General features: G+C 36.7%; 1 protein-coding gene across 6 annotated transcripts in view; it reads left to right on the top strand.

Annotated features, from left to right (window-relative positions):
* Positions 1-26,831, top strand: part of Arap2 (ArfGAP with RhoGAP domain, ankyrin repeat and PH domain 2) — a 163,748-nt gene that overhangs the window by 114,921 nt on the left and 21,996 nt on the right. For 4 of the 6 annotated variants that reach the window (XR_003955612.1, XM_006503829.3, NM_178407.3 and 1 more), the window contains exons 21-27: positions 1,371-1,583; positions 4,984-5,089; positions 8,330-8,477; positions 9,876-9,944; positions 12,236-12,310; positions 15,203-15,320; positions 21,011-21,139. Coding sequence is in view for 5 of the 6 variants with exons in the window: in XM_006503829.3 (XP_006503892.1) it covers positions 1,371-1,583; positions 4,984-5,089; positions 8,330-8,477; positions 9,876-9,944; positions 12,236-12,310; positions 15,203-15,320; positions 21,011-21,139 (858 nt within the window). In the remaining variant the exon portion in view is untranslated. Of the gene's footprint in view, positions 1-1,370; positions 1,584-4,983; positions 5,090-8,329; positions 8,478-9,875; positions 9,945-12,235; positions 12,311-15,202; positions 15,321-21,010; positions 21,140-26,831 lie in introns of those variants that run through there. The other 2 variants (XM_030254348.1, XM_006503828.4) reach the window with 1 other exon arrangement.

The following is a 26,831-nucleotide window of genomic DNA, read 5'->3' as shown; positions in this document are numbered from 1 at the left end:
AGTTTTCCCTAGAGGCATTAGGAAAGATACGTAGAAGTATGTTTTTTAGGCGTTTGACAGTAAGACTAACAGGCCTATATGTTTTGCCACATCATTGACATTGTATGGACTCATTGTCCTGCATAAGAATAGGGGCAGGGAGCTGTATAACATAATGAAGGTGTACAAGGTATAGATGATAGCATATGAACAGAAAGAAGACTGACTTTTTGACATTTTTGATGGCATGAGTTGCAGAGATTCTGACTTGGCATAAGGTAAGGAGAAAGTAATGCCGTCTACTGTGATTGAAGAGTGGGATTTTAAAATATGATAGGAAGTTAGGCTGGTAAAAGAAGCAAAGAAATAAAGAAAAGAAAAATCAAGTCCTTCACATTTCTATGATGTCCTATAAGGCTGAGTCTCTCTGTGCATGTAGGAAGCCACATGCATGTATCTGTGATTCGAAGTTTTAGGATTAAGACCCACATAAAAAGAGGCACATTGTATATGGAGTGGTAAGGGTGGGTAGATTCACCCTGGGAGTTTTAAATGGGCCAAAAAGAAAATAGAAGTGTGGTTGGAAAAATAAAATAAATAGAACGCTGGGGGGCTATTAGAAGGAGAGAAATGTAAGTGAGGTTGTGATACCATAAAAACCATGATTAACGGAATTTTGGCAGCAGATTTTGGAGGCTTGTCAAATGCTGCAAGCAATTGTCTATATCCAAAACTGAAGGGCATCTAGATAATACTGTTGATATATTAATGACAGTGCTCCAAACCCAGGGATAAGACTTCTGGAAGAGACTGTATAGTAATGTGAGGACATTGAAAGCAGATAGTGAGTTCAGCTTGATTCCACAAGGAGAAAGAAATGCAGAGGAACCAATAGCTCATTTGTCTATATCACCACTGTCATCGTTGGTACCCCTCTTCTGTTACTTAGTGCTACCTCGACTTATATGGGGTGTCTGGTGAGTCAGGGAGTTGGGAATATTGGGGAAAGGTATAGCTTGACACAGCAAATAAAAGAGTAGATTAATATGTGCTGAGAATACGAGAAAGTATATAGCAAATTTTATATCGTTGCGTCCAATTGTAGGAAAGCTTGATTTCTGAGACTAAATTCCTCTTGAGGTAAAACTCCATTTGAAAATGTTAGGATGGAGAACTCGAGAGAGGTCTGAGGGATGTCGACTGAGGCTAGGTTGACTTATTCATTAGGTTCCCAGGTAAATCACACTTGAGGAGTACAGTCTTTAACCTCACGGCCGATGACTCCTTTCGTTCATGATCCCACAGAAGGATCTGTTCTGTTCCTAAGATATCCCAGTAGATTATGACTGTGGATACTACTCATATAACTTTCTAATTTTTTTTTATCACAGGGTTAGGATGCAAATACATTTATCAAAAGGATGGTGATCCTTTGCACATAAGTGAACTCCTGGAGAGTTTCAAGAAGGATGCCAGGAGTGTTAAGTTGCGAGCTGGGAAACATCAACTTGAAGATGTGACAGGCGTGCTGAAGAGTTTTCTGTCGGACATTGATGACGCTCTCCTCACGAAGGAGCTCTATCCATACTGGGTCTCTGCATTAGGTAATGCCCTTGGTCCAGATAGCATGCCAGCCCTCTAATTTAACACTTAGGATTTTCTATCTGTCTTTCATCATCTGAAAATTACTGTCTAGCTCTTGTTTGCCTTGAAGCATACCCTAACTCATATTAATATAACTGACAAAAAATTTATTCATTTTCTAGGGATTCCATTTAATAAGGTAAAGTTGTGTTGCATCATATGAAAACATAGGGAATAAAATTATTAATAGACCAATTAACATCTTTATTGGATCATGTTATTTTTTAAAAATTGTTTTATATTCATTTATTAAAATGGCTCCTTTGCTAAAGTATCACAATAAGAACATTTTAATATTTTTAGCTTTTATTGTTTTGTAACTATTATTCCACACTTGTTTTATATATATATATATATTCTTATTTTTTTAGTAAACTACTAACATTTCATATGTCTAAATTGTTTCAAATTGCTTATTTCAATGTCTATATTTCCAGTTTTGAATTTAACTGTCTAATTCAAAGTTAGTCTTTGATTTCTTTCAGGTGTTTCTCTAATCAACAGGATTAAATGTAATCCCAAGGACAATATAATTTCCTGGGCTGTAAACTATTTCATTAGAGAATATGTCTCTGTGAGGCCAGTTTTGTGCCAATACTCATTTTAAAGATAGTTTTAGTATGAATAACTGAAATTATATCTAATTAATGAATAAGTAAAATTTGTCTTCATGTAAAACTACTATTCATCAAAAAATAAATAGCCAATAATTTTCTGCTAAAATTGTTAAATAAAGGCAAGCCTACTGTCAGTTGGCCACGAAGAGGTGCTTAGCCAAAATTCCAGTTTCAAAAAGCAAAGTTTTATCTTTGACTTGGGGATGTGTTATGTGAGAATTTTCTTGGGGACATTTTTTAAAAGGCTGTAGGACTTTTGCTTATAGACCTAATATGTCACTTATGTGATGGGATTTTGTCTAATTTGAATACATGCAAGTTTGATGCTTGCTATTACAGTCTGTGAGTTCCTCTGTGTACCAGTTCAGTTGTGTTTTTTTTTCTCAAGTTTTGGTTTCTCTTATTTATTGAGACAAAGAGAGAATATATGATGTTGGGTGAGCAGAGAGGTTGGGAGGACCTAGGAGGATTTGGGAGAGGGAAAATAGTTCAAAAACCACTGTCTAAATTATGCGATAATCAACACAGTAGTAGGAAAAGCTTGGAATTGTAATTCTTGAATAGTACCTAAGCACAAATAAACTAAGAACATAAGATCCCACCCCCCAACCAGGAAACTATAATTGATATCTGTTGGGAAGGGGGAAATAGATTTTTTTCTCCACTAGAGAGTCCCTGGATTTATCAACCAAACTCCCGAGCAGATCTCATGGCCAAACCACTTTTTAAAATTTGTTTTAGAATCAATCACTCTCCCTCTCCCTCTCCCTCTCCCTCTCCCTCTCCCTCTCTCTCTCTGTGTACTCATACCTATGCACAAGTGTGTATGATGTATGCATGCTTGTGCACATGTGTGTGGGTATATATGCATATCTATGCTGACATATGTGGGTGTATTGATGGCTATGCACTTTTGTGGGAATGTATGCATGCCTTTGCACATGAGGGTGGGTGTATGCATGCCTGTGCACATGTGTGTATGATGTGTGCATGCCTGTGCACATGTGTGTATGATATATGCATGCCTATGCACATTTGTGTGGGTATATATGCGTACCTATGCCAACATATTTGGGTGTATTGATGCCTATGCACTTTTGTGTGGGTGTATGCATGCCGATGTACATGTGTATGTGTGATGTATGCATGCCTATGCACATATGTGTGAGTGAGTGTATGCATATCAGAGATTAGTGCTAAACTTTTTCCTCCATTACTTTCAACCCATTGTTTTGGGACGTTGTCTCTGACTGAACTTGAAGCTTTTAATTGGTGAGATAAGCTTCCCAGAAAACCCCAGAGATCTTGTGTCTCTGCCTGCCAGTGCTTGGATTTCAGGCCTGCACCACCGTGCCTGTATTTTCTTCGAAGAATTCTGAGTGTCCAAACTCAGGGGTCCATGCTTACACAGCAGACTCTCTATCCCCCAAGATACCTCTGCCCACTCATCATGTTTTCTTTATGACATGAAATCTTTCCCAAGTTTTGCTTTCTAATTGCTTTGTTTTGAAAATATCTATTTATTTTTCTAAAGTACATGAAATAATGCCTTCTACTGGAATTATTACTTGATAATTTTTAAAATGTTAATTGGATTTTATTAAATATGTGAGATTGTAGATAACTAGATAACATGGCAGAAAATATTTGGATTACTCATAAATTTCTTTGGTAATTTGGGTGTTTTCTCTTCCTGCTTTTCCAGCATTGTCTCTGGGTACGATATTTCCTTCAAGAGGTCTCATGTGCAGCCCAAATGTACACAGGAGAGAAAACTTGATCTTTCTAATAGGAGGGTGCTTGGGAGATATGTCACCTTTCCTCTCCATCCCTGGGGATCTTACAGAGCTTTGGAAGGGGACTGTATACATTTAAGGAATCTTTGGGACGTCCCTGGCGTTTCTTGAGTAATAGGTAGGGAGTGAGAGCATGTAGCTTCCAAAGGTCACTGGGGATTGAAGGTGAAGAGTGAAAGGTCAGCAAATGTTGTTGCTAAGAAGAGTGCCTGGCATTTCCCACGTCGGCCAAGAGACTGGACTGAGCTGCCAGTCCACCTGTTCTGAATTCCACTATGAGGGAAGTTCGCAGTTCTCAGTTATGCCAGAGATTTGTCTTCTCAAGTTCAGAGGAGAGAGGGCAGTCCTTTCCCATTTGTCTTTTGATGGACCAATTAATTTCTTTTCACGATAACGACAGAAGGCCCATTATCTTCTAAATCTGAATTGTGGTATTAAGACCTGTACATCACCTCTTCCACATGGTCCTTTTTATTTTCATCTGATTTGAAGGCAGCCAGGCTGGCAACTGGCCCTTGATGTGGATCAAAGGAATAGTACAGTTCATATAGTTCTGGGATGGGAGGTCAGCATATCATTTTCAAATACAAATGATGAAGCCCCTCTGTAGCCAGACATAATCTACCTTTGGCTTAGCTCTTCAACACGTGCTAAAGTTTGATTAATTTGTTGAAGGCATTCCTGTTAAGATATAAAAGTCCATAAAATAGGCTGAAGAAAAACCCCTTTGCCCTGCCCTTTGAAAACTAGAATATATGATCAGGTAATGCTTGAGCAATTTTTATTTTATTTTTCAAATTACAGTCAATTGTGTTAAATGTCGGAATGTGTTTCTCCTGAGCCCTGACTGTATCATTTATATGCTTATAAGTACTGTTTAAAATAATATAGAAAGATACATGTACAATACGGCTGATTAGTTTAAATGTCAGGAATTCTCTCCCTAGATACACAAGATGAAAAGGAGAGAACTAGCAAGTACAGAGCCTTTATACGCTCTCTTCCTGGGGTCAACAGAGCAACACTTGCGGCTCTAATTGAACACCTTTACAGGTAGGTGGACTCCTAAAATTTCTGAGCATTTTAAAGCATGACCACTATCAATATGGAATTATCTTTTCAATTTAAAGCTGTGTAGGTGAACTCCCATGTCTTATTGTGAACCCTTCAAGTCTTAAGAACTTTTTTTGTAATTAAGGTATACTTACAGTTGAATATGCTGCAGATGTTCTTAAATGAATAATAATTGAACACAGCGCTCATCTGCAGTCAGTTAATAAGCAGGAGATTTAAAACTCTCTTGAATATGTCATTGGGTAAGGAGTGATTATCTTATTTTATGGTATAAATATAGTTTATATTACACAGACCTGCTTCTGCCTATAATATATCGGACAGATGTTTAAATGGGGAATTTTAGAGCATTCGGCATGGGACAACAGGAGAGAGACTGAATGACTGAATAGGGTGAAGTCTGAGAATACATTATTTTAATTGGTGAATTGTATAAACTTGTGCTATAGCTGTTTTGTAAATAATATTAGCTGATTTGAAAATGAGATTGAGAAAGGTTCCACAATGTTTGTCTTTGGCAGCCAACTATTCTCTTATAACATGTAAACTTTTACAACAGAAGTAGGGTTTTGTTTAGCTCCATTTTTATTTTATTTTTTTTTTTTGGTGGTCAGGATTGTGAGTGTTAAGCATGACTCTATATTGAGCTCTAGCTCCAACCTGTAAAACATAGATTCACACTGCATCACATAGATAAGTATTTGATGTTCTAGGGCAAATGTAATACATAATGTGAGAATTCAGTAGGAGAACAGGAAGGAGGTGACATGTGTTGAGGTCCAAGAGTTTCAGGGAATTCGTTGATGTTAAAGAGCCATATGAACTGGATGTATAACAAAAATATAGACAAAGTGGTCACAGCTACTCCAAAAGTTGTAAAGATTTGCCTGAGCCCAGGAGAGCATCCTGAGCACTGTTGAAGTTGTCTACACAGGCAAGCAAGCAAAAGACTGAAGAAAAGCCTTGTACATGGGTGGGATATGTCTTCTGAGACATATGAGTACTAGGTTATATGAATATCGATAAATGCCTTGCAGGAGACTGTGAAAGGCTTTTCAAGTCATGTATATGCATTTGGATTTTATACAAGTTACTAAAATAATTTGTCTTACTTAACACAATGCCTCCTGTAAAGGGAACACTTGAGAAGAGGCAGGAAACCTAATTAGGAAACATTTCCTTGGTTCTTATGAGCAGGCCAGAGTGAGAGTATGAGAAGTCTGATATAAAATACTGGGGAGTAGCAGTATCCGGGTACCAGAAGTAAAGAAAGCAATTTACACGGTACATAGTTTATTCTAGAAATTAAGGCTGTCAGAGAAACGAAATATATTGACAGCTAAACAGGGACATGGAGGGATGGTTTTACTGAATCAGTCTCAAGAAATTAAGGAATTGGGTAATGTCATCAAAAGTGTAAGTCACCTTGGATGCCTTCAGATTGGTACAGCTTTTAATTCAGTACCTGCCCTGGGTAACAATTCACTTCTGTCATCAGAAGCAGCCACTTAATTCCACTCAGCACGTATTCATTATGCACAGCAGTGCGATGAAAGTGAGAGTCTCTGACTGAGATTCTAGCAACAGAGACAGCCACAGGAGATAAATTTTCCAGATCTTTACAATCTAGTGTGATAAAAGTGCAGGAGTAGTTTGGAGGAGCTCTTGCAATTGTTAGCTCTTCCTTTATTAAATTCCAGTTGCTTTTCCATCTTGTAAATCGTATAGGATGATTGCAGTTTCTTTATCCAGTCTCTGCTATGCAATTTTGCATTTTATTATAGATTTCTGACATTATCATATATATTACTCCCTTTTTGAGTGCATCTTCTAGAGTCTATACACAGGAGCACTTCAGTCAGTAATTTGCTCTCTCTTTGTCTCTTGGGGTGTGTCTGGTGTGTGTGTGTGTGTGTGTGTGTGTGTGTGTGTGTCTGTGTGGTAGGTATATATGTGTGGGCCTGTGTCAACAGTTAAACAGCTGCTTTAGACACAGTGAAAATTCAATAAAATCATGAACTGGTATTTGCAGTTGTGTTTCTCATTGGCTATTTTTATCCTTGTAACTCCTTGTTGGAATGACTGTTGTTGTGAAGTTCAAAATGGGTGAATATCTAAAGTACTCGTTACAATATCCAAACGTTATAGCTTTCTGATTAGAAGAATGAAAGAATGAATTTACTTGTCAATATCTATTTATTTCGGAAAGGCATTCTTGGGGGCTAAAGAGAGATAACTCAGCAATTAACATCATTTACTGATCATGCAAAGGACTTAGGTACATTCCGTTGCTAACACTCATATGACAGCTCAAAAATAATCTGCTCCTCCGAGTCCTGGAGATTCAATTTCTCTACAAGTCTATGAGGGCATCAGCCACACATGTGGTACACGTAATACATGTAGGCAAAACACCCAGAAAATAAAATAAAACACATTAACAAATAATAAAAGTAGGGATATTCTTAAAACTTTGTAAGATGAGAATGGCTGTATTTTTAATCACACATTGGCTTTTTGAGATATCCTGTCTTCAATAACTTGAATAAAACCTGTTATTGAAAGGACCTGATGTCATATAAAACCATCATTTAAATGTTATTCTGTTAAAGGGAAAGTCATTATCTCATCAAGTCTAATTCGGCATAGCAGCCCTCTGATGGGATTGGCTGGTTAATGATAGATAAGCAACTAACAATCTGTCCTTGGCTTTGATAAGTACCAAGAGAGTATATGTACTTAACCGAGGGTACACTTTGTAGAAATTGTAGCCTTGCCTGCCTGTAGCCTGAAATCCCTCATTACAGATCTAACAATTCCTGTTAAAGCCTGTATCACCTTTACTTCCTGGCCCCCATCTTTTTTTTGTAATGCAGCTGCATACGTTGTTTCCAGGCAGGACTTGACACCTTAACACATTTCTTGTGCTCTGGATTTTGGCTTGGATTGTTCATTGTCTGCAAGTGTTTGCATATTGTCAGTTTCTGGGTACCAGGGGCTGCTCCTTTGAACAGTAGTTTTTCTTCTATTCTTAATTAGACTAAGTTGTCTTTAAGTCTACCCTTTACCTTATATTTCGAAGAACTTCAAACCGTGTGTGTGTGTGTGTGTGTGTGTGTGTGTGTGTGTGTGTTTACAATTATAACTGAAGGTATTAGCTTATATTTCTATGAAATTTTTGGATACAGTATGTCATAATGAAACACTGTCCCCTAACAGGGTTCAGAAATGCTCAGAAATCAATCACATGAATGCCCATAACTTGGCAATGGTCTTTTCATCCTGCTTATTTCAAACTAAGGGACAAACTAGTGAAGAAGTCAATGTAATTGAAGATCTAATTAATAATTACGTGGAGATATTTGAGGTAAGAATGCTATGTCCTCTCCTTTTATGGTAGATTAAGTTTTGCAGCTTGCAAAATCCAATACTTATTGGATGTTATTCAGGTCCATGTGAACATTTAAAAATAGAGGCTATGAAGGATAGTTGGGTTTGAAGGTTTTAGCTATACTTGGCTTTTAAAACAGTAACCATTTATTTAAATGTAGCAGCAGCCTTTAAATATTTTCACCATCTGTTGTCTGTTGGACAGCATACTATTTACAGGCTTCTGTGTGTGTTTTCTCTTCACTGTGTATATGCATTAAGTATGTCTACTGAGAGGTGTGAAGTTATGAATTTAACAAATTCAGTGATCAACAAAAGCCTGTTAAATGCTGCAATTGAAATTGCTCTGAGTTGTGTGTGCGTGTTTTTTTTTTTTTTTTAATTGTGCTCCAATTGGCGGAGAATTATGAAGCATTATCGTATGGCTTTTACTCGGGCCTCACGTGTATTTATTTCATTTTCCAGTTTGCAGTTCTCTGAAGTGAGTATATTTATGTCTTATTAGTCAACTATTAGAATAGGATTGTTTTTATAGTTTAAGCAAGAGAAAATATGGGAAATAAGGGTAGACTTTAGTGACTCTCACACCACCTCTTTAACCTAACCTGGTTCAGAGCTTGCTCAAGTGATACTTGCTCCTCTTCTGTAGATACAGTTATACCAGATGAAACCAGATGAGATGGTGTGGCAGTTTAATAATGTTGACAGTTGTTTATTTTTGCTATACTTAATCACAGGACTCCTTAGCTCAGGAAAATGTGTGCTTTTATTACTAATTTGAACTGGGATTTCCCAGACAGTTCAGAGCACACCTGCCTTTTCCTTGCTCTTCGGTCTCTCTTCCTCTTTCCTCCTGTTTGTCTATTGTTTTTGTATTTTGATCAACAACAGCTTCTTTGAAATGATCTGATGCTGAGATAAACAAAAATAAATGTGGCTTTACATGCTCTCGTTATTATGTTAATAAAGCTAAATGGTCCCTTCACAGTTCTGTAGAACTTAAGATTTCTATTAAAAGTTTAATAAGCCCTTAAGGAATAGCTGGGTTCCAGTCATTTGTCTGGTGTCCCACCTGTGAGCACTTTCAGAAATTGTCCATGGGAACCTGTGGTTGTAAATCTATATGGTTTTCATGAGACTCTGCCAGCTGATGGGGCATCATCAAAGCACATTCCAAGCCCTGCAAAGCTGTCTAGCTGGCTTCATGCTGCCCTAGTTGGGGTTGCTCCTGTGATCAAGATGATGCTAATGATGTCCATTCTGGTCTGTTCGTAGTTTGTTGTTACTTAAATTCCAGAGGAGCTCAGTGAAGGAGAGCCCACCTTGCTCTGTGTACTCTACATTATTAGAATATTCCAAATTATATTTTAAACAGGTTAAAGAAGACCAAGTCAAACAAATGGACATAGAAAATAGCTTTATAACCAAGTGGAAAGACACTCAAGTGAGTAGAGTTAGTCTCTAAAGACTTGAAAACAAAACTTTTGTAAATGCATTTGTTGTGTGCGTTCAAGTTCCTATTTGAAGTGAAAGAGACTGATAAAGGCCTGGGGCACCTCTGAAACCTGATGTGTACATGCAGAACATGTTAATCTCACCTTAAACTTTGAGGAAACAGTGACTAATATTTACTAAAACCAAAACACTCTTTGCTATGCCAGTGGGTTTCAAAGGAAGCATTTAAAGCCAAAGAAATTCTAGAATAAATAGTAAAATCACACAGTATAGTGATTTTTATCTCTTAAACTTAGAGAATCATAAATGATTTCTTCCATGCTTCTGCTCTGCATGCTCTCTGCTGATTGTATTAATGAGACCATTTCTAAGGTGACCTGTGTCACGCATACTAACTTTGGTCATTAGTCTGCTTTTCTAAATCCTGTCTCGCTTTCCTAGCTAGCTTACGTTGGATTTGTGTGTTCAGGATCCATCTTGCTTGTCCAGGGTTCCTTACCTTGCTTGATGAATTCACTGGAACGACTTAAGGTTGATCATTAATCATCTTCTGGTAACTAGGGATGATAATGGATTCAGGGTTTCACTGTAAATAATAGAAATGGGTCAAATGTGCTCAGTTCACAATTACACTCAGATAACGAGGCGAATTCCTGCTTATTAGTCAGACCCAAAGCTTGCTTCAGTCTAGAAGCATCGACTTGTAATTAAAGAAATCACCGGCGCTATCATTCTGCATGGAATGGATGAGCACATGCTTAGGTCTCCTGGAACTAATACTGTGATATTAATTACTTAACTAATGAGTCCCTCCACCTTGACTGAAGGTGATAAATGCAACTTACAGAGAAGTTAGCTTTAACACGACACTGAAAATAATCTTGCTTATTATCACTGCTTGTAATTCTCAGTTTGGGTTATTCAGTCCTGAAATGAAGGACTGTGAGCCTGAGAGAAATACCCTGGCAATCTAATCTCTATTGTTACTGCCTGAGTGTCTGCTTGTAATTTACAACACGGAAGCCAAGCTTGGACACTTTGGGTTTACAATAAATAAAACAATGTATGTGTGTATTATAATAATTGAGAAAGACACTAAAAATAATGTGGAAACTTGGTTATCTGTGCTTGAGTCTTGCTTCATCTACTTTAAGCTTTGATTTTTGTGGTATTATGGTAATCTTGCTTTAATTTCTTAGCTACTTCACTTTGTGGCTCACTCTACGTGTTCAGTGAGTTTGTCTTTTTTTTTTTTTAATTTTTACAATGTTTTGTTCTTACTGTGATGTTTATACAAACAGTGAAAGACAGAAATGTCAGCTCTTTCTCCTAGAAATTGTATGTAGACTCAAAACTGAGACAGAAACATTGGAAATATGCTTTTCCAGCATACAGTGACAACATAATGAGAAATACTTCTTCAGAGGACAGTTTAAATCTTTCTCCCACAGATTTACTTACTAGATAATTAAGGAAAATTTAGTTTCAGAATGATTACATCTCAGAATATTTTTCAAATATTGATAATAGATATTTTAAGTGATTATACAGTGGATTTCTGAAAAAAAAAAGATTTGCCTTATTCCTTAGCCTGTATTTCCTGATGTTGGTATGTACTGTGCTGTCTTGTCCTTGCTCTTTTTATTTGTAACTTGTTAACTTAGGCTCTGTTTGGGAACGTAATGACCCAAATAAGTATTCCTTTCTGCTTCGGGATGGATAATACAAACTAGAGCTTATCTGGCTTCTCTTCCTTATTCTATTATTCTACTTTTATGTTCCTTGTTAAATTACCTTCCCTGCTTATAATTTTAGTTCATCTTTGATGCAACTTATCTCCAAGTTTCAGTGTTTGAATGTGTCAGCTGCATGAAAATTGAGCAAGGCTTATTTTGTCTTGTGAGATTATGTACACATAGATTAAGGGCTTTACATATGCTGTGGCTCCTACACTCTTGTCAAATACAGCCTCCATTAATTCTAGAGTCAGTGCTTCAGTGTTTGAAGACACTAAGGTCTTGAACATGGCATTAAGACAAATGTCATACTGTGATTGCTGTTGCTATCAATACCATTTGTTTAGACTCTAAACTTTAGCCCCTCTTGTCTGTAATCAAGCACATTTTGAAATAAGTACTAATACTGGTGAGCAGGGGACTCGAGTTAGTTTCATTGCTATACATTTAGGAGAATATGACAAGCATTTTGTAGCTCTCAGGTGCTGTATCTGTCATTTCGTGATGGACTGACACATGCTATCTTCACATCTGTCCTCTCTAGGTGTCCCAGGCTGGAGACTTGTTAATTGAAGTGTTTGTGGAAAGAAAGGAGCCAGACTGTAGTATTATAATCCGGGTGAGTCTTAAGGAAGGATATAAAGTATACCGTTGGAATCCTCAGAGCTGGTTGTAGCTGACATATTTTCTAGCATGTTTTGTAGTTCAGGCTTTCTTCAGTTCAAACAGTGACTGATGACAAGAGTGACCTTTCCTAGATCCATCCCCTAGGAATCGAGGATTTAAGTTGTTTGGAAAAAAGCGTCATCTGTATGCTCGTTGCGATGATTGTGTCCATGTAGGAAAGGAGCTGAGAACCAGTACTTGCTTCTCCTCTTCCTAAGATTGTGACAGGAGACAAGTTATTTACTCTGCTTCAGTCTCCATTTTCTTCCCTATCAAATGTCTTTCTAATCTAAATGTATGTAAACACATAGCAAATTATTTTCTAAATAGCTGTTTAGTTAGTACCTATTTATATTACTATTAATGCCCAGCCTCAGTTCTTACACTCCAACATTTAAATTAGAATATTCAGGAACTCCTTCTTTTCTTTGAGCAGAGATAAAAATACATAATTTTCATCTCATTGTATTCAATAATTTGGCTTCTTTAGGGATGGTAGCAGATGGAACTATTTCATGTTCTTGCTTAGGAAGCTGAATTTTTTCTATGTAAAGAGTTCACATTCTTCTAGTTAATACAAATTCACTTCATTCTATGCTTTAAGCTCCTACGATGTTAAATGCATTATAGCTCTTAACTTGGCTAATTCCAGGGGTTATATATTAGCACTGTATGTCATTACTTGTCTTGCTTAGGACATGGCGTCGGAACATGATCACAGAGTCTATGATCAGATTCTGTGGAAGTCATTTTTTATTCATTAGGTGCATCACTGTTCTTATTCTGAGTGTATCACTGTGGTTATGCTAGATATGAGAAGGTCTTGTAAATTAAATTACAGATTAAATCACTTAGCAAAAGTCTATTGCTGGTAGTAGAAGATATAAAATAGTCTGCATACATATATATGTATATATAGGTTATATTTTATATACTTTAAAGTATATGTCATAGAATATATATGCATATATGCATGTGTGTGTGTATATATATATACATATATATATTAAAGCATCTTTTAATTTTCTTTTTCTAATAGAGTTGTACTATTTATGACAATTTGGCAAAGTTCCTATATTTTCTTTCTGTGTTTAAATAAAAACCTATATAGCTCTAGGTAATCTGGAAAGGCTGAATAACAGTAACAAACTGTTTAGTAATAATCAATATAATGTACATATAGCTTTAAGACTGAAAAGCAATGATGTCATTGTGTTTATTCTGTTGATTCTGATGTCAAGCTCTAGAAGCATATACTACGTTTTAGGGAAATGGAAAATGGGAATTAAAAGACATTAAGAACATAGCACAAACCTGGATCACATAACCCATCCTAGATGTTCATTGCAGTGATGTTTACATCTGTAAATTAACCCTTTCCTGAGTGTATAGTTCAAGGCACTTCCTGTTTCACATACTGGTTTTCTCATTGCTTTTAGTTCTTTAAGAAGGTGTTCTCTCTCTCTCTTCTTTCTTTCTTTCTTTCTTTCTTTCTTTCTTTCTTTCTTTCTTTCTTTCTTTCTTTCTTTCTTTCATTTCCAGTTCTGGAGAAAGCACTGGCTGCCCTTCTATAAGACCCTAGTTTGATTCTCAGAAACCACATGGCGGCTTACCCCATGAGTAAATCCAATTCTAGTGTATCCAAAATCCTCTTGCCTCAGTTGGTTTTAGGAATTCATGTAGTACACAGACATACATGTAGGGAAAACATCCAGACACATAATATAATAATACTAAATTAAAATATTTTAGAGCAATGCAGATTTGAGGCATTATAGACTCTTGCACCTTCTATTTCTGTTGCTTCATGTTCTCCAAGTTGCTCCTGGATGCTGAGGTCCTTTGTAAGTTTTCAATTCTTTGAGCTTCTATGAATACAAAAGGTTTGTCTTCCATTATGTATTTAATAGATTTCATAAACTAATCCTTGAATTTCATAAATGAGTGAGTTATCTATAAAGATGTGCACACAAGTGCACATGTACACACACACGCACATACACATACCACACACACATAGGGCTGATGAGCAAATCTAAGAAAACTTTTTAGGATGTTCATTTGCTAAGAACATGCAAACTAAGTTACTATTGCAGTGCTCTAATGATTAATATGACTGCTTTTAACATTATCAGTGAATTCTAACTAAAGAAAACAGTGTTGTTTTTAATATTATACAGTCATAATTGTCAAGTCCTAAACTAAGAAGAAACTGATACAAACCCCAGACTCCCTGTAAAGGTGGCATGCTTACACAGTGCCCTCTGACTGTGAGATGCGTGTGGGTCTGGGCCCCAGACTTGCACTGCAGAATCAATGGACTCCTGAGATACTAACTTGAATGCACTCTGTATGGTAGTATGCTACCATCTGTCACTTGGCGTGGCAGGGAACACCGCAGGCTCCAAAACCCTGGGGCTTCTTGGCATAACAGATAATACCTAATCATCTTCATAATATTTAGAGTCCAACCTGAATATGCCAAGTAACTGTTCACTCTTGATTATAGAAAGACAAATGAAATTTTACTGTGAGAAAATTACCAGACTTTTATGGTAGAGTTGGGTTTTGTTTTGTGTTGTTGTTATTGTTTTGTTGTTTTCTTTTGTTTTGAGACTAGGTGAATTTCTTATGAGTAACATAAGAACATGCTAAGAAAATAATTATCCCCAATATGTCTATATTACAGTACCTCTTTACTTTGATATTACAGTATATTTTATGGGAAAAAAGTCTCATCATAGTGTTTTCTTTGTAGAGAATCATGAGATATGCTACTTTATTGCCTTAGGACAAGACACCTTCTATATCAGGCATCTTTGAAGTTATATCCCATCTCTTACAGATATCTCCTGTGATGGAAGCTGAAGAGTTAACGAATGATATATTAGCGATAAAAAATATCATTCCTATGAAAGGGGATATTTGGGCCACCTTTGAAGTCATTGAAAATGAAGAGCTAGGTGAGTGGCTTTCATGCTAGAGATTCTTAAATCCCTTATACAGTGACAGACACTTTGGGACAAGCCATTGCTAACATTTGCTGTTTTCCTAAAGGTTCACATCTCATTATGAATTCTGTTCTACCTCTCTGCCTGTCTTGACATATGCTATCACCACTTGAGAGTGACTTCATATGATGTTGGCTCATCAAAATAATTAATTCTTTCATTAACTATATAAATATAGTATAAAGTGTTAGGTGTCTCTGTTTCTGCCTCATCACGTAATAGTTTTATTCACAAGGACAAACTGTGACTTATACCAATATCCTAAATGTCACCTCACTATCACCTTGTATCTGTGTGCTCTTTATTTAGTAAGAATACATATTTAAAAGATTGTTGCCCAGTGTAAATCAATAACTTTACATAGAGCAAAAACTGCTCATTTGGCTGTTTGAATTTCTCCTATTTCTCAATTTTTCATATTTCACAAAGAAACTGAAGAATAAAGAGACCTTTTAAACCACCTTGACTACCCTGGTTGCCAAGTGCTGAATAAGCTTAACATTCTAATGACACCATTTGGTATTAAAGACCTATAGGACAAAAAAAAATAAGATGCAGAATTTCATTGTACCTTGACCATCTGTCTAGCTGATATCTACTAAGGTCTTGGGACCCTTTCAAGTATAGCTGTCAAACTGCCAAAAAGAAAACCTTGCCACCCCACAAGGCTCCAGAAAAAAATTAAAATTCAATTTTGATCTACCCCAGGGTGCATTATTTGGGATATTGGAGTCAGCATTAGAATATAAGGGATTATATATATAGGCACGCCTGCACCACTCCGTCTTGATATTTTTACTCATTTGCTTTTTACATGCATAATTCCTTGAAAATTAATGGGACTTAGGATATGATATTGTCAATATATCTTGTCAAGGTACAGTATCCCTAGTGCTTGGGTGTCAGTTCTCAGTACTTGCCTTCATTAGACTCTGTCCCCCCTGGACAGAACTGCTCTGACAAGTGACTCCTGTGACCTCCCAACTGTGAAACTCAGCAGCCCTGCTTTCAGCATTGTGGTAGCTGATGTCCTGTGCTATCGATTGCAGGCGACCTTTCTTTTCTCCTGTGGTGATCTCCAGGCTATTTTCAGAACTCCTTCCATGGTTTTGAGTCTTCTATCATTTCATCTAGTTTACACTTTCTTTTTCTTCTGTCCATTGTCAAACATTGTGTTTGTCCTTACATAATTCCTTTGGTTATCCTTTCTGTTTTTACATATTTGTTTGATTATCATAAATTCTTTATGCTTGGCTTGCATTAGGAAGTGGTTTTTTCCATGTATATCTTTGGTTTGCACACATCAGCCAACCCCTACCTGCACTTGATTACCTCCTTTGAAGTCTACACCCAAAATGACTCTACCATAACCTGCTATGGTGCTCATACTCCCTGGCTTAAGAGAAGCTTCATGGCAGAAGTAGAGAATGCATCTTTCTTTAGTTTTGTTTTGCCTCCATTTTCTAAGATAGTGCATCATAAGTAATAGCTGTAAAATGAAATTCTTGATTAAATAAAGAATAATATATAGCCATAAGTTTGAGATTCTTTTGATTTTTCTCGTAATGGAATGGGTTTGGTTTCTGTCCTCATTATATTTGTGGGTAAAAGATATCTATTGACATTATCACCAAGGTTTTCTTCCATCTTCAAAAATCCTCTTTTCTCTGCTTCCTCTGTTTCTGATTATTCTATCATTTCGGCCTTCCACATACTTTCAAGACGTGGATAAAATATAGACATCTTCTTTGCCATGATGAAACATTAATATTGTCTGCTGAGGTTATTAATGGAGTCCTCGTGTCTAGTCTGAACTTACAACCCTAACCTTTATTATCCACATTCATATCTATAATCTATTTTTCTGTAGTAGAAACCAAAGAGTCGGTTCATTTCTGTGTATTTCATGCTGGGTCTCTAGTATGCTTCTCCTCATATTTCCAACCTCCTCCCAAAAATCAGTCCCATAGACTTCCGACCCACGTGTAAGCTGTAATCAGACCCGTTCTCTCTGTTGATTTTCTGTTCCTTGCTTTTCTGTCATTGTAACAAATATCTGTAATAAACATCTGTAATAAACCATGTAAAAGGAGAAGAGAATTCTTTTCCCTCACCACTCAAATGTTTCGGTGTGTGATTGGTCAAACTTCCATCCTTTGCTGGGCAAAAGATCTGGGTGGAGTATTTGGAGCGGGGAACGCTTCTCATCACTTGATAGGGAGGAAGCAAAGAGACAGTGTCAGGGTCTCAGTTTCCCCTTCAAGGGCATGCTCCCATGATCTGCTGTTTTTCCTTACAGAATACTTGGCGCAGATTCCACCATACCCTAAGAGCACTTCAGTCCCTGACTAAAGCATTATCTCCTCAAAGAGCTTCATTTCAGGAGGTTGCACTGAGGATTTTGGTTTTATGAAACACATAACTCCTATATAGAAATATGATAGCAAAAGATTTCCTTTTCTCTTATAGATACTATGGTTTGGAAGATATATGTATTTTTATTAATATTTTAAATTTCTTCTCCTCGTGTATATGTAAAATGCTAATAAAATACCACATGGGATAGAGCAGGGCTTTTGCTCTCTTGAGTTTGAGACTAAGAATTAGATGTAAAAGTGCCATAATCATTTTTGAAAACCTGTACCACAAATGGCAGATATTTAAGGGTAGCAGCTGTTATTTCTGATGAAAATTCAATAGCTCTCCTATTGAACTATGTTGACGAGGTTCATTCTTTGCGTATGATGTAAACAGTTATGGCATTGTCTTTTATGGAGCTGTAGAACCTTTTAATCTGTTCTCTCTTTAGCCTTATTTTCTTTTTAATCAAATGCTTCAAGCAGACGGTATGAAGTTCTGTTTCTAGGTTATGTCCTCCTTCTACATGATACATGCCCTATCTTATATACTCTTCCATGAAAGAAGTCCGAGAGTATCAGCATAAACAAACATATGCTTTTAAGACTTTATGTTCAAATAATGTTTGATAAGTCCGTCCATTTTTCATGTTTCTCATCCCTTTCTTAAACTTGAAGTTTGTGTCATTTAGTAATGTTTGGCGGTTTATAATATTTATCTCCTAATTTTCAACTCTCTTCCTTATCTAGGAGATTGGGTCTGCAAGGCTTTCACCCTCCCCAATTATATCATACAGTGATTCTGATCAGAAAAAATACACTTAGATTTTGTGACAAGAATTAATTATCTGCTCATTATCAAGCTTCTGTATCTACTGTAACACATTTCAGTTATATTAAGAACACAGTTTTGTCAATATGAAATCTGCTTATAACTGAGTGTAATAATGGCCCTATTTAGTACAAGTTTTCTGACAATCAGAAATTTCATTACCAATTCTATTCCATGGCACACCGATCCCCTAGTCTAGCAACAGTGTTATACCTACCTTGCATCATCTGCAGCTCAGTCATAATTTTTATGGATGCAATTTTTAACCTATTGCTGCTATTTATTTATGTATTCCCCTCAAAGGATGACCAAGTGATGGGAAGAAGGCAAACTGATTGTTCCCTTATTTTGCCTTGTTTGGGACTCAAAAATGTCTTTGTGTTCTCTTCCCTCCCAAAAATTACATATGAGAAACTATTATGTGCAATGTGTATAAATATCAGGGTTTATTCCAATATGTTTAAGAATCAAATCTCTGGTTCTTAATTAGAAGACTAGGTAAAGGTAGAAGTTAAGTAAAAAGGGTTTTTTACATGTAAAGTAGGAAGATTAATAACAGGTAATAAAGAGTGTCATTGTGCATAGATAGATAGATAGATAGATAGATAGATAGATAGATAGATAGACAGACATATATCCATATATATAAATATACATATATCTAGATAGAGATAGATAGAAATGGATATAGATAGATAGATAGATAGATAGTTAGATAGATAGATAGATAGAGATAGATAGAAAGATAGATAGGTAGAGATAGATAGAAAGATAGATAGATAGATAGATAGATAGATAGATAGATAGATAGATAGATAGATAGATGATACATATAGCACCTGACACAGTGGCTGTTCTGGAAATTATAACTGCTAATTGGATCGCTGTTATCATCCTCCATGTGATTTAAATAACAGTTGTGTAAAGGGAGTACTTACTATGATTAGTTTAAATTTGGATGTATATACTTCCAAATCTATTGAATTATGACTCGCATAACCACTTATGAGAAATTTTGACCTTTGTCCATTTTTTCAGAAAATACTTGAAAAAGTAAAATGAATATAGCACAGTTTTCATCTTCATATCCTTTGGCTGGTTTTAAAAAGACCAATGTCTTGTTTTTTCTGATGAATTTTTTTGTTGTTGTTAATTTATGGACCATGAAGTAAACTCACATTGGACTTCAGTCCTGGGATAGTTACACAGTCTGCTGTTTCATCCACACTGTGCTGTGTGCTTATGAATCTTTATGATGCGTGGGTAATAGCCATTATGGTAATAAGGAGGCAGGCTCTTATGAGCACAGAAAGAAGAATTGCATTTCCTTATGGACACAAAGCCAAAATATTAATCTCCCTTTTGTGGATCTGTGTTTATTGATGGCTTCTCTCCTCTTGGATAATATAGTCATAGCAGAAGAGGAGGCAATGGACTTGTCCCATACTCTTCTGTCATCGGTTTCAATGGAATCAGCATTAGTACTTCAACTGCATAGTGTACTGTACAATTGGGGTCTGAAATCATTGGCTGCTACACAGCTGCAGAGTTAGGATAGAGCTGTGGCTGTTTCTAACCTTCACAGTAGAATATATATTCTGCCTGCTTCTTTATTCACTGATAGTCTACTGTGAAAAGTTTCTATTTCCCCCAAATAGGCTCCTTTTATGCACACATCTTTATTAATGAATTGACATATTTTAATCCACAAAGAGAACTTCCCTATCAAGTGTTGATTACCGTTGAAAATGTTTTATAATACCCCATGTGAAGAGAGTATGATGAATTTTTCTAAAGCAAGATATATAGATATTAAGAGTCAGCAAAGAGATTTGCTTAGGACATCATTACTTGCTTGTGGCTTCTTATATAGAGCTAATTTATAATATTGCCACAAGGTTCATATATTATTATTAATAGTTAAACATAGATTGCTCAATAGTATTTCTTCTTTTAAAATGTTCCCTGAAATCATATTTTGTGATATGATATTGACTCATGATGAAAATCCTAGCTATAAATTACTCATTATTATTTGTTTAAAATTATAAGATTGTAATCTCGTTGAGATGAACAAAGGGTTAATTTTTTGCTTATAAATATTGGATAAGATTAAGCTACTAGTCCCTTTAAAGTTATTTAATTGCACATGCTAATAGAAATGTTATAAAAATTAAAAACAGACTAAGACACATGGTTATTTTAGTAAATGAGGTTTTATCTTAAAGGGAGTACTTCTAAATTTTAAAATAGCAGTTTCATAGATTAATGTCTATAACAAGTTGGATGAAGGCTGTCACCTATCTAGGTATTTCAGTCTCTTGTTTGCAATTCTTGTTTTATTACAGCTTAAGGAAAAATGTTTACATTGTTGCATATATACCTGTGCTCAAGATGTCTTCAAACCTGTAATTCTGTTTCTACACTTGTACTAACTCGGTTTGTGTTTGCAGAACGTCCACTTCACTACACAGAGAATGTGTTGGAGCAGGTGCTTCAGTGGAGTTCATTAGCTGAGCCTGGTTCTGCGTATCTTGTGGTGAAGAGATTCTTAACCATTGACAGCATTAAACAGTGCAGAGGTGAGCATGCTTCCTTCACTCTGAGAAGGTGGTCAAAAGTTCAAGTGGCCTACGAGCAGTTATTAAGACAAGAGTGGTGTCTGGAAATGCGGAAAGGAGTAGCAAGATACAGAATCTGCTCTCGTAGAACTGTGCACCAGTTTAGTGTGTAGCGCTGTGGTGGCAGCGGTTCATCTGGTGGTCCAGGGTAATGTGATGGAAGAATGCCTTGTATTTCTGAGGGTAGTTTGTGCTTATGCGTGTTGTGTTCCAGTTTTTGTTTTACAGTGAGTCTTCTTTAATAACATTGGCATTTCTGGCCATTTAAGAACCACAAGCTTAACTAGCCTCTGAGCCTGTGTGTGTGGTATAAGTCTCGATGTTATTTTGATGACATTAGAAATCAAATAAGCACAAAAGCAAGGACATACCATTTAACACCAAAGAATGGGACCACACTGCAGAGATCAACAAGAGTTCGGAAAATCATAGACAACAGTTTCTCAGCAGAGATGTCAATAGCTTGATTTTTGAAACTTTTCTTTGTTGTGTTGTCATTAATTTACAGCTTAGAACAGCATTTCCACTGGTCTTACCTATAAAGCAATCTTCAGTTATATACATTGAGGTCTGTTGACATGAACTTGCCTAGTACTTTAATACATAATGTCAACAATATCTATTGTTACTTCCTATTCACATACAATTAACCAGGCACTACATACCAGGGGTCATTTACACTTTTAAAAATAATTTATTTACTATTTAAACATGAATATAGTACATTAGCTCAAGTCCCTAACCCTTTCCTCCCATTCAACTTGTCCTCCTTCTCATCACTTAGGCTGGTTTGAGTGAGAGTATGCTTTATGCTTGCTCGGAATTGGTGAACTGTTTGGAAATAATTAGGAGGAGGAACCTTGTTGGAGGAGTTGTGTCAGTGGGAATAGGCTTTGAGATTTCAAATGTCCATTCAGGCCAAGTCTTCTCTGTTGGCCTACTGCCAGCATAATAGACTGTAGCTCTCAGGCTCCAGCAACATGGCTACTGGCCACCATACTCCCTGCCATAGTGACAGTGGTCTAACCCTCTGAAGCTGTCAGAACGTCCGGCCCTCTGCCTCTCTCTGCCCACTGCGCTCTGTTAATCCATTGAATCCATTTAATGTTGCCTGTATATATTTAGATGTGGGAGCAGCCACTAGCTCTTGGCTAGACTCTCAGGACCTGCGTCCCTGGAACTGACTCTATCCCAATAGCTCCTTAGACAGGGGTGGGACTTCATGAACTCCTCCCTCATCCACATTGGGATTTTTGTCTACTTTGCCTTTTCTGCAAGTCTTACCCATGCAGTGCCTGCTATGAGTGTATGTGTGCAAACGCATTTTCATGTCCAGAAAAAACTGTTTTGCTGCAGACAGCCACTTAGTGTCTTTCTGCTCTGCTCTGCTACTGATCCCTGAGCCTTGAGAGGAAGGAGTGTGGTTTGGGAGTCTCACTGGGAGCTACACACTCCACAGTCTCTTATTCTCTATACAGTGACCTATTGTCGATCTCTGTTAATTGGCACCTACTGCAAAAAGAAACTTCTTTGATGAGGCTTGAGAGCTGCACTAAACTATGAGCATAAAGCTAAGAACTTAAGTGCAGTTTATATTCCTGTGTCCAGTTAACATCACACTAGTACTAGGTTCTGCCCTAGGCTTTTTGTAATGCTCGTTTTGTTGTTGTTGTTGTTGGTGGTGGTGGTGGTAGTGGTGTTTTTTCTTTAACAAGTCTGTGTCAGTTTTCATGTTATTCTATTTTACAAGTGAAAATTAGAGAATGTAACTTGTCCTGCATTGGAAATAAATTGGACTCTCGTTTAAGCATTTTAAAAATTAAAATTAAAAGGGGGGGTTCCTGGGGGAGCTCTGAGATGCTGTGGGCATGCTCAGTGTGACTGTCTACTCTGAACTCCTTGTCAGTGAGTTAATTATAGCAACGTTTTCTATGATAATTTCTAATTTCATAGTACCGTCGTTTTTGTTTTATTCCATTTCAGATTATTTTCATCAAATGCATTATTTACTTTCAGTCATCTAAATAAGCCAACACATACCATTTTTAGTACAGAAACATAGCCTTCTACAACATTTATCTTCTTTCAAATCCTTTTACCTGTTTCTTTGAGCCCCATCCTGCTCACACCTAATCATGAGAATGCAACAGACATCCATGTCACAGACCAGTTTTCTCAGCTAGAGAATGTCATGGCAACCCCCCCCCCACACACACACACATGCACACATGCGCACGTGCACACACACACACACACACACACACACACACACACACACACACACTAGGGATGTCTGCCGTTGTGTGAGAGTCACAGCATGGGAGAGTGTGAGAGAGTGAAAGATTCGGATATTTAGTTTCAGGATTCTGCTAATGAGTCTGAAAAGCACAGAGCAGGTCTGTACGATTTATTTTCTAGATTATATGACAGTGGTGTCAATTTAGAACATCTGTAGAGTATCTTTTGTCTGTCTGTTATTTTTTTAGAAAGTGAAGCAGGGCAAATATATGAGGGAAAGCTTGAGCCAGCTTTGTAGATTTAGAAACAAATCTAATAGGAATTTGCAAGACCATGTGTTTTATTTCTAGACCCCTCAAAAATTTAAATTATCAAAGAAAAAGCATTTTCCTTGTGAATTATCTCCTTTATATTATGGCATATATCTAGCCATTCCCTTGTTTTAGATAGAAATACATTTTCTTTTATAACCAATATTATCCTTTCAGTAATAATATCCTTCTAATGTTGTCTCATTGTCTACATATACAGTTGTTTAAAATTTATACCAGCATGCAATATCTTAGCTGTTGATTGATTACTACTCCCCTGATCAAATATTCATAAAAAATACAAGGAATTAAAGTTAAAGTACTGTGCTGGAAAGCAAGGTTTTGTGCAAATTGAGATGGGATCTCCTAAGCAGGTGTACACTTCATGGTTGTTCAATTATGAAAAAAAAAAATCGGGATGATACAGATTTAGTTGATTAAGAAAACATGAGAAAATCTGCGCTATGATCTGCTGTCTACAGCACTGCTAAGGAACTGAGTATCAGAGGAGCAGCATAGTGCCTCCGATATTCCGATGTACCCTCCTGATGGGTTGGAGTCAGTGACTGTGTCCAGGTCTCTCTCAACATCCCCTGTAACCACTGAGGAACCCAGAGGCAGGAAAGCCTTCCTAAGGTGGTACTTTTTATTATACTTTTTATTATTTAAAATGACATTTAAATTCAAATATGTCCTGATGTTTTTCTCCCCCTCCCCTAAGTCCTTCAGATTCTTTCCCATTCTCTACACAGCAGCTCTCAAAAAAACAAATAAAAACCCAACAGACCAATAAGAAAACAAAACAAAACAATCCTTGTCCCTCTAAAAAAAGACCACGAAACTGTTATATATGAAATAAAAGCTCATATGTTTGTGTGTGCACACAAACACACACACACACACACAAACACAAACACACACACACAACATGTAGTCCATTATATATTCGTCAACTACTCCTGAACATGAGGCCAAGCCTCGAGTGGTTGATACATCGAAGTGTTTCTACATTGAGGAAAACTGATGTTTCCCCCGCTAGTAGATATAGATGATAGTTCAGTGGTCAGCCTGTACTGTAGAAGCTGATTTTTCATTAATTCATTTTTTTTTATTTTTAGACAATTGATTGAAACCTTCTTTCTAAGTAGAACGTTAGCAACTATTTCCTGTTAGTATTTCCTGTTAGTATTTCCTGCATTCATCTTACAAGTGTGGAAGCCACTAAAGAAATCCCTACTTTCAAATTGCCCCTACCTCATTTATAAGAGGATTAACAAGTATACATTCATTCTTCCCAGAATTAATGTATATCCCACAAAGTGAATAGGATGCTAGAGAAATACCATAAGTAAGCATTTTGATTAAAGCATTTTCTATTAGTACTTGTATTTGGGGCTCCAAATAGGAATAATAGACTGCTTTAAAGATGTTACTTTTTATTCCATGAATGTTCCATCAATGTTTTAAAAGGGTTTGACTGAAACTCAGATTTTTAAGGTAGAGTAACATCTTTTATTATAGTTATTTGTACATGTATTACAAGTTGGAATTGTCTGTTTTTTAACTGGCTGTAGACATTTTAAAAAGTCGGTTTTTTAAATGATGGTTTTCAGCTATGAATGTCTTTCAGTACCCTTGACTTCCTTAATGTCTTGAATATTATGTGATAGATTAGGGGTGAGCTAGGTATTCAGACTCCTGTGTGTATGCACTGACCAAAGTGTCTTAAATCAGAGTGACTACCTACTCTAATATTATTATGCCGTTTGTGATATTCACTACACCCAACGATTTGAATCTAAGGAAGAATAGTGTAAGCAAAGCCAATGTGATTTCAATGACAATGTATTAGAAAAAAACTTTCACTTAAGGAAAAAAATCGTCCTTGAAAGCACTGAAGGAATGATAGGAAAGATCATTTTCCCATTCTTATGGCTTTAAAAATCCTTAGTGACCAAGGAGATATCAGTGCTCTGAGAACAAGATTAAAAGATGCAACCACATTTTCTGTCCCTTTTCCATTTTTATTGGTTATTTATTTGCATTTCAAGTGTAACTCCCTCCCAGTTTCCCCTCCACAATACCCCTATCCCTTCCTCCCTCCCCTTCCTCTATGTGGGTGCTTCCCCATCTGCCACCTGCCCACCCACTCCTGCCTCAGTGCCTTAGCATCCTCCTACCCTGTGTCATCAAGCCTCCTCAGGACCAAGGGCCTCCCCTCCCTGGGATCCTGGACAAGGTCATCTTCTGCTACACATGTGGCTAGAGCCATGGGTCCCTCCATGTATACTCTTTGGTTGGTGGTTTAGTCCCTGGGAGCTCTGGTTGGAGGGGGAGGTCTGGTTGGTTGATATTTTTGTTCTTCCTATGGGGTTACAAACCCCTTCATCTCTTTCAGACTTTGCCCTAACTTCTGCATTGGGATCCCTGCACATTTTCTCTAAGTAACAGATAGCTAATGTTTAAACACTTTTTTTAAAAACAAAGTTGGTCCAGAACGTGCTCTAGCAATTTTAAGGAGTTTCACTAAAATATCATTTGCTAAGTATCTCTTCTTCCCAAAGTCCCTGACCTATTTCATCATCACTCTCTATCTCCTTAGTAGCTGCCATTCAATCCTAGATATAAGGGTGTGTTTGCCTTGGATTTTATTGATCCTATGACAGATTCTTCCTCATTTTATGGTATAAGCATGTGTTTGATAGTTTTAGAAATCATCTGCCCATCACTTCCTAACTTGAGAACTTAATTGTACAATATATGCTCTATAAGACTTTTAGTATCCTCAGCTGTCCTACTTAAAATGTAGTTATTAGTCAGAATCAATGTTACAGCCATACCGCATTTAATTACTGCTCATGTAAGGTAATGAGATAGTGTGATTCTATACAAGTACTTTTTATATAATGTACTTCTATATAAGCACATGGTGTAAGTTTTTCTTGCCACTGCTTAAAACTCAACCTGTGTTTGTTCAGGAACATCATTTCATTGCTGAGAATCATTTAGTGTCATGGGGATTGTAGTTGTGAGTTAATTAACTTGAAAAAAAAGATAATAATAATTTAATTTCTTCCTTGGGGATTAAAGTTGAAACATTGAGA

This window comes from Mus musculus, chromosome 5 (assembly GCF_000001635.26).
Source record: "Mus musculus strain C57BL/6J chromosome 5, GRCm38.p6 C57BL/6J".
Lineage (NCBI taxonomy): Eukaryota > Metazoa > Chordata > Mammalia > Rodentia > Muridae > Mus > Mus musculus.
The sequence above is the reverse complement of the archived record's forward strand: the minus strand, read 5'-3'. Positions and strand labels throughout refer to the sequence as shown.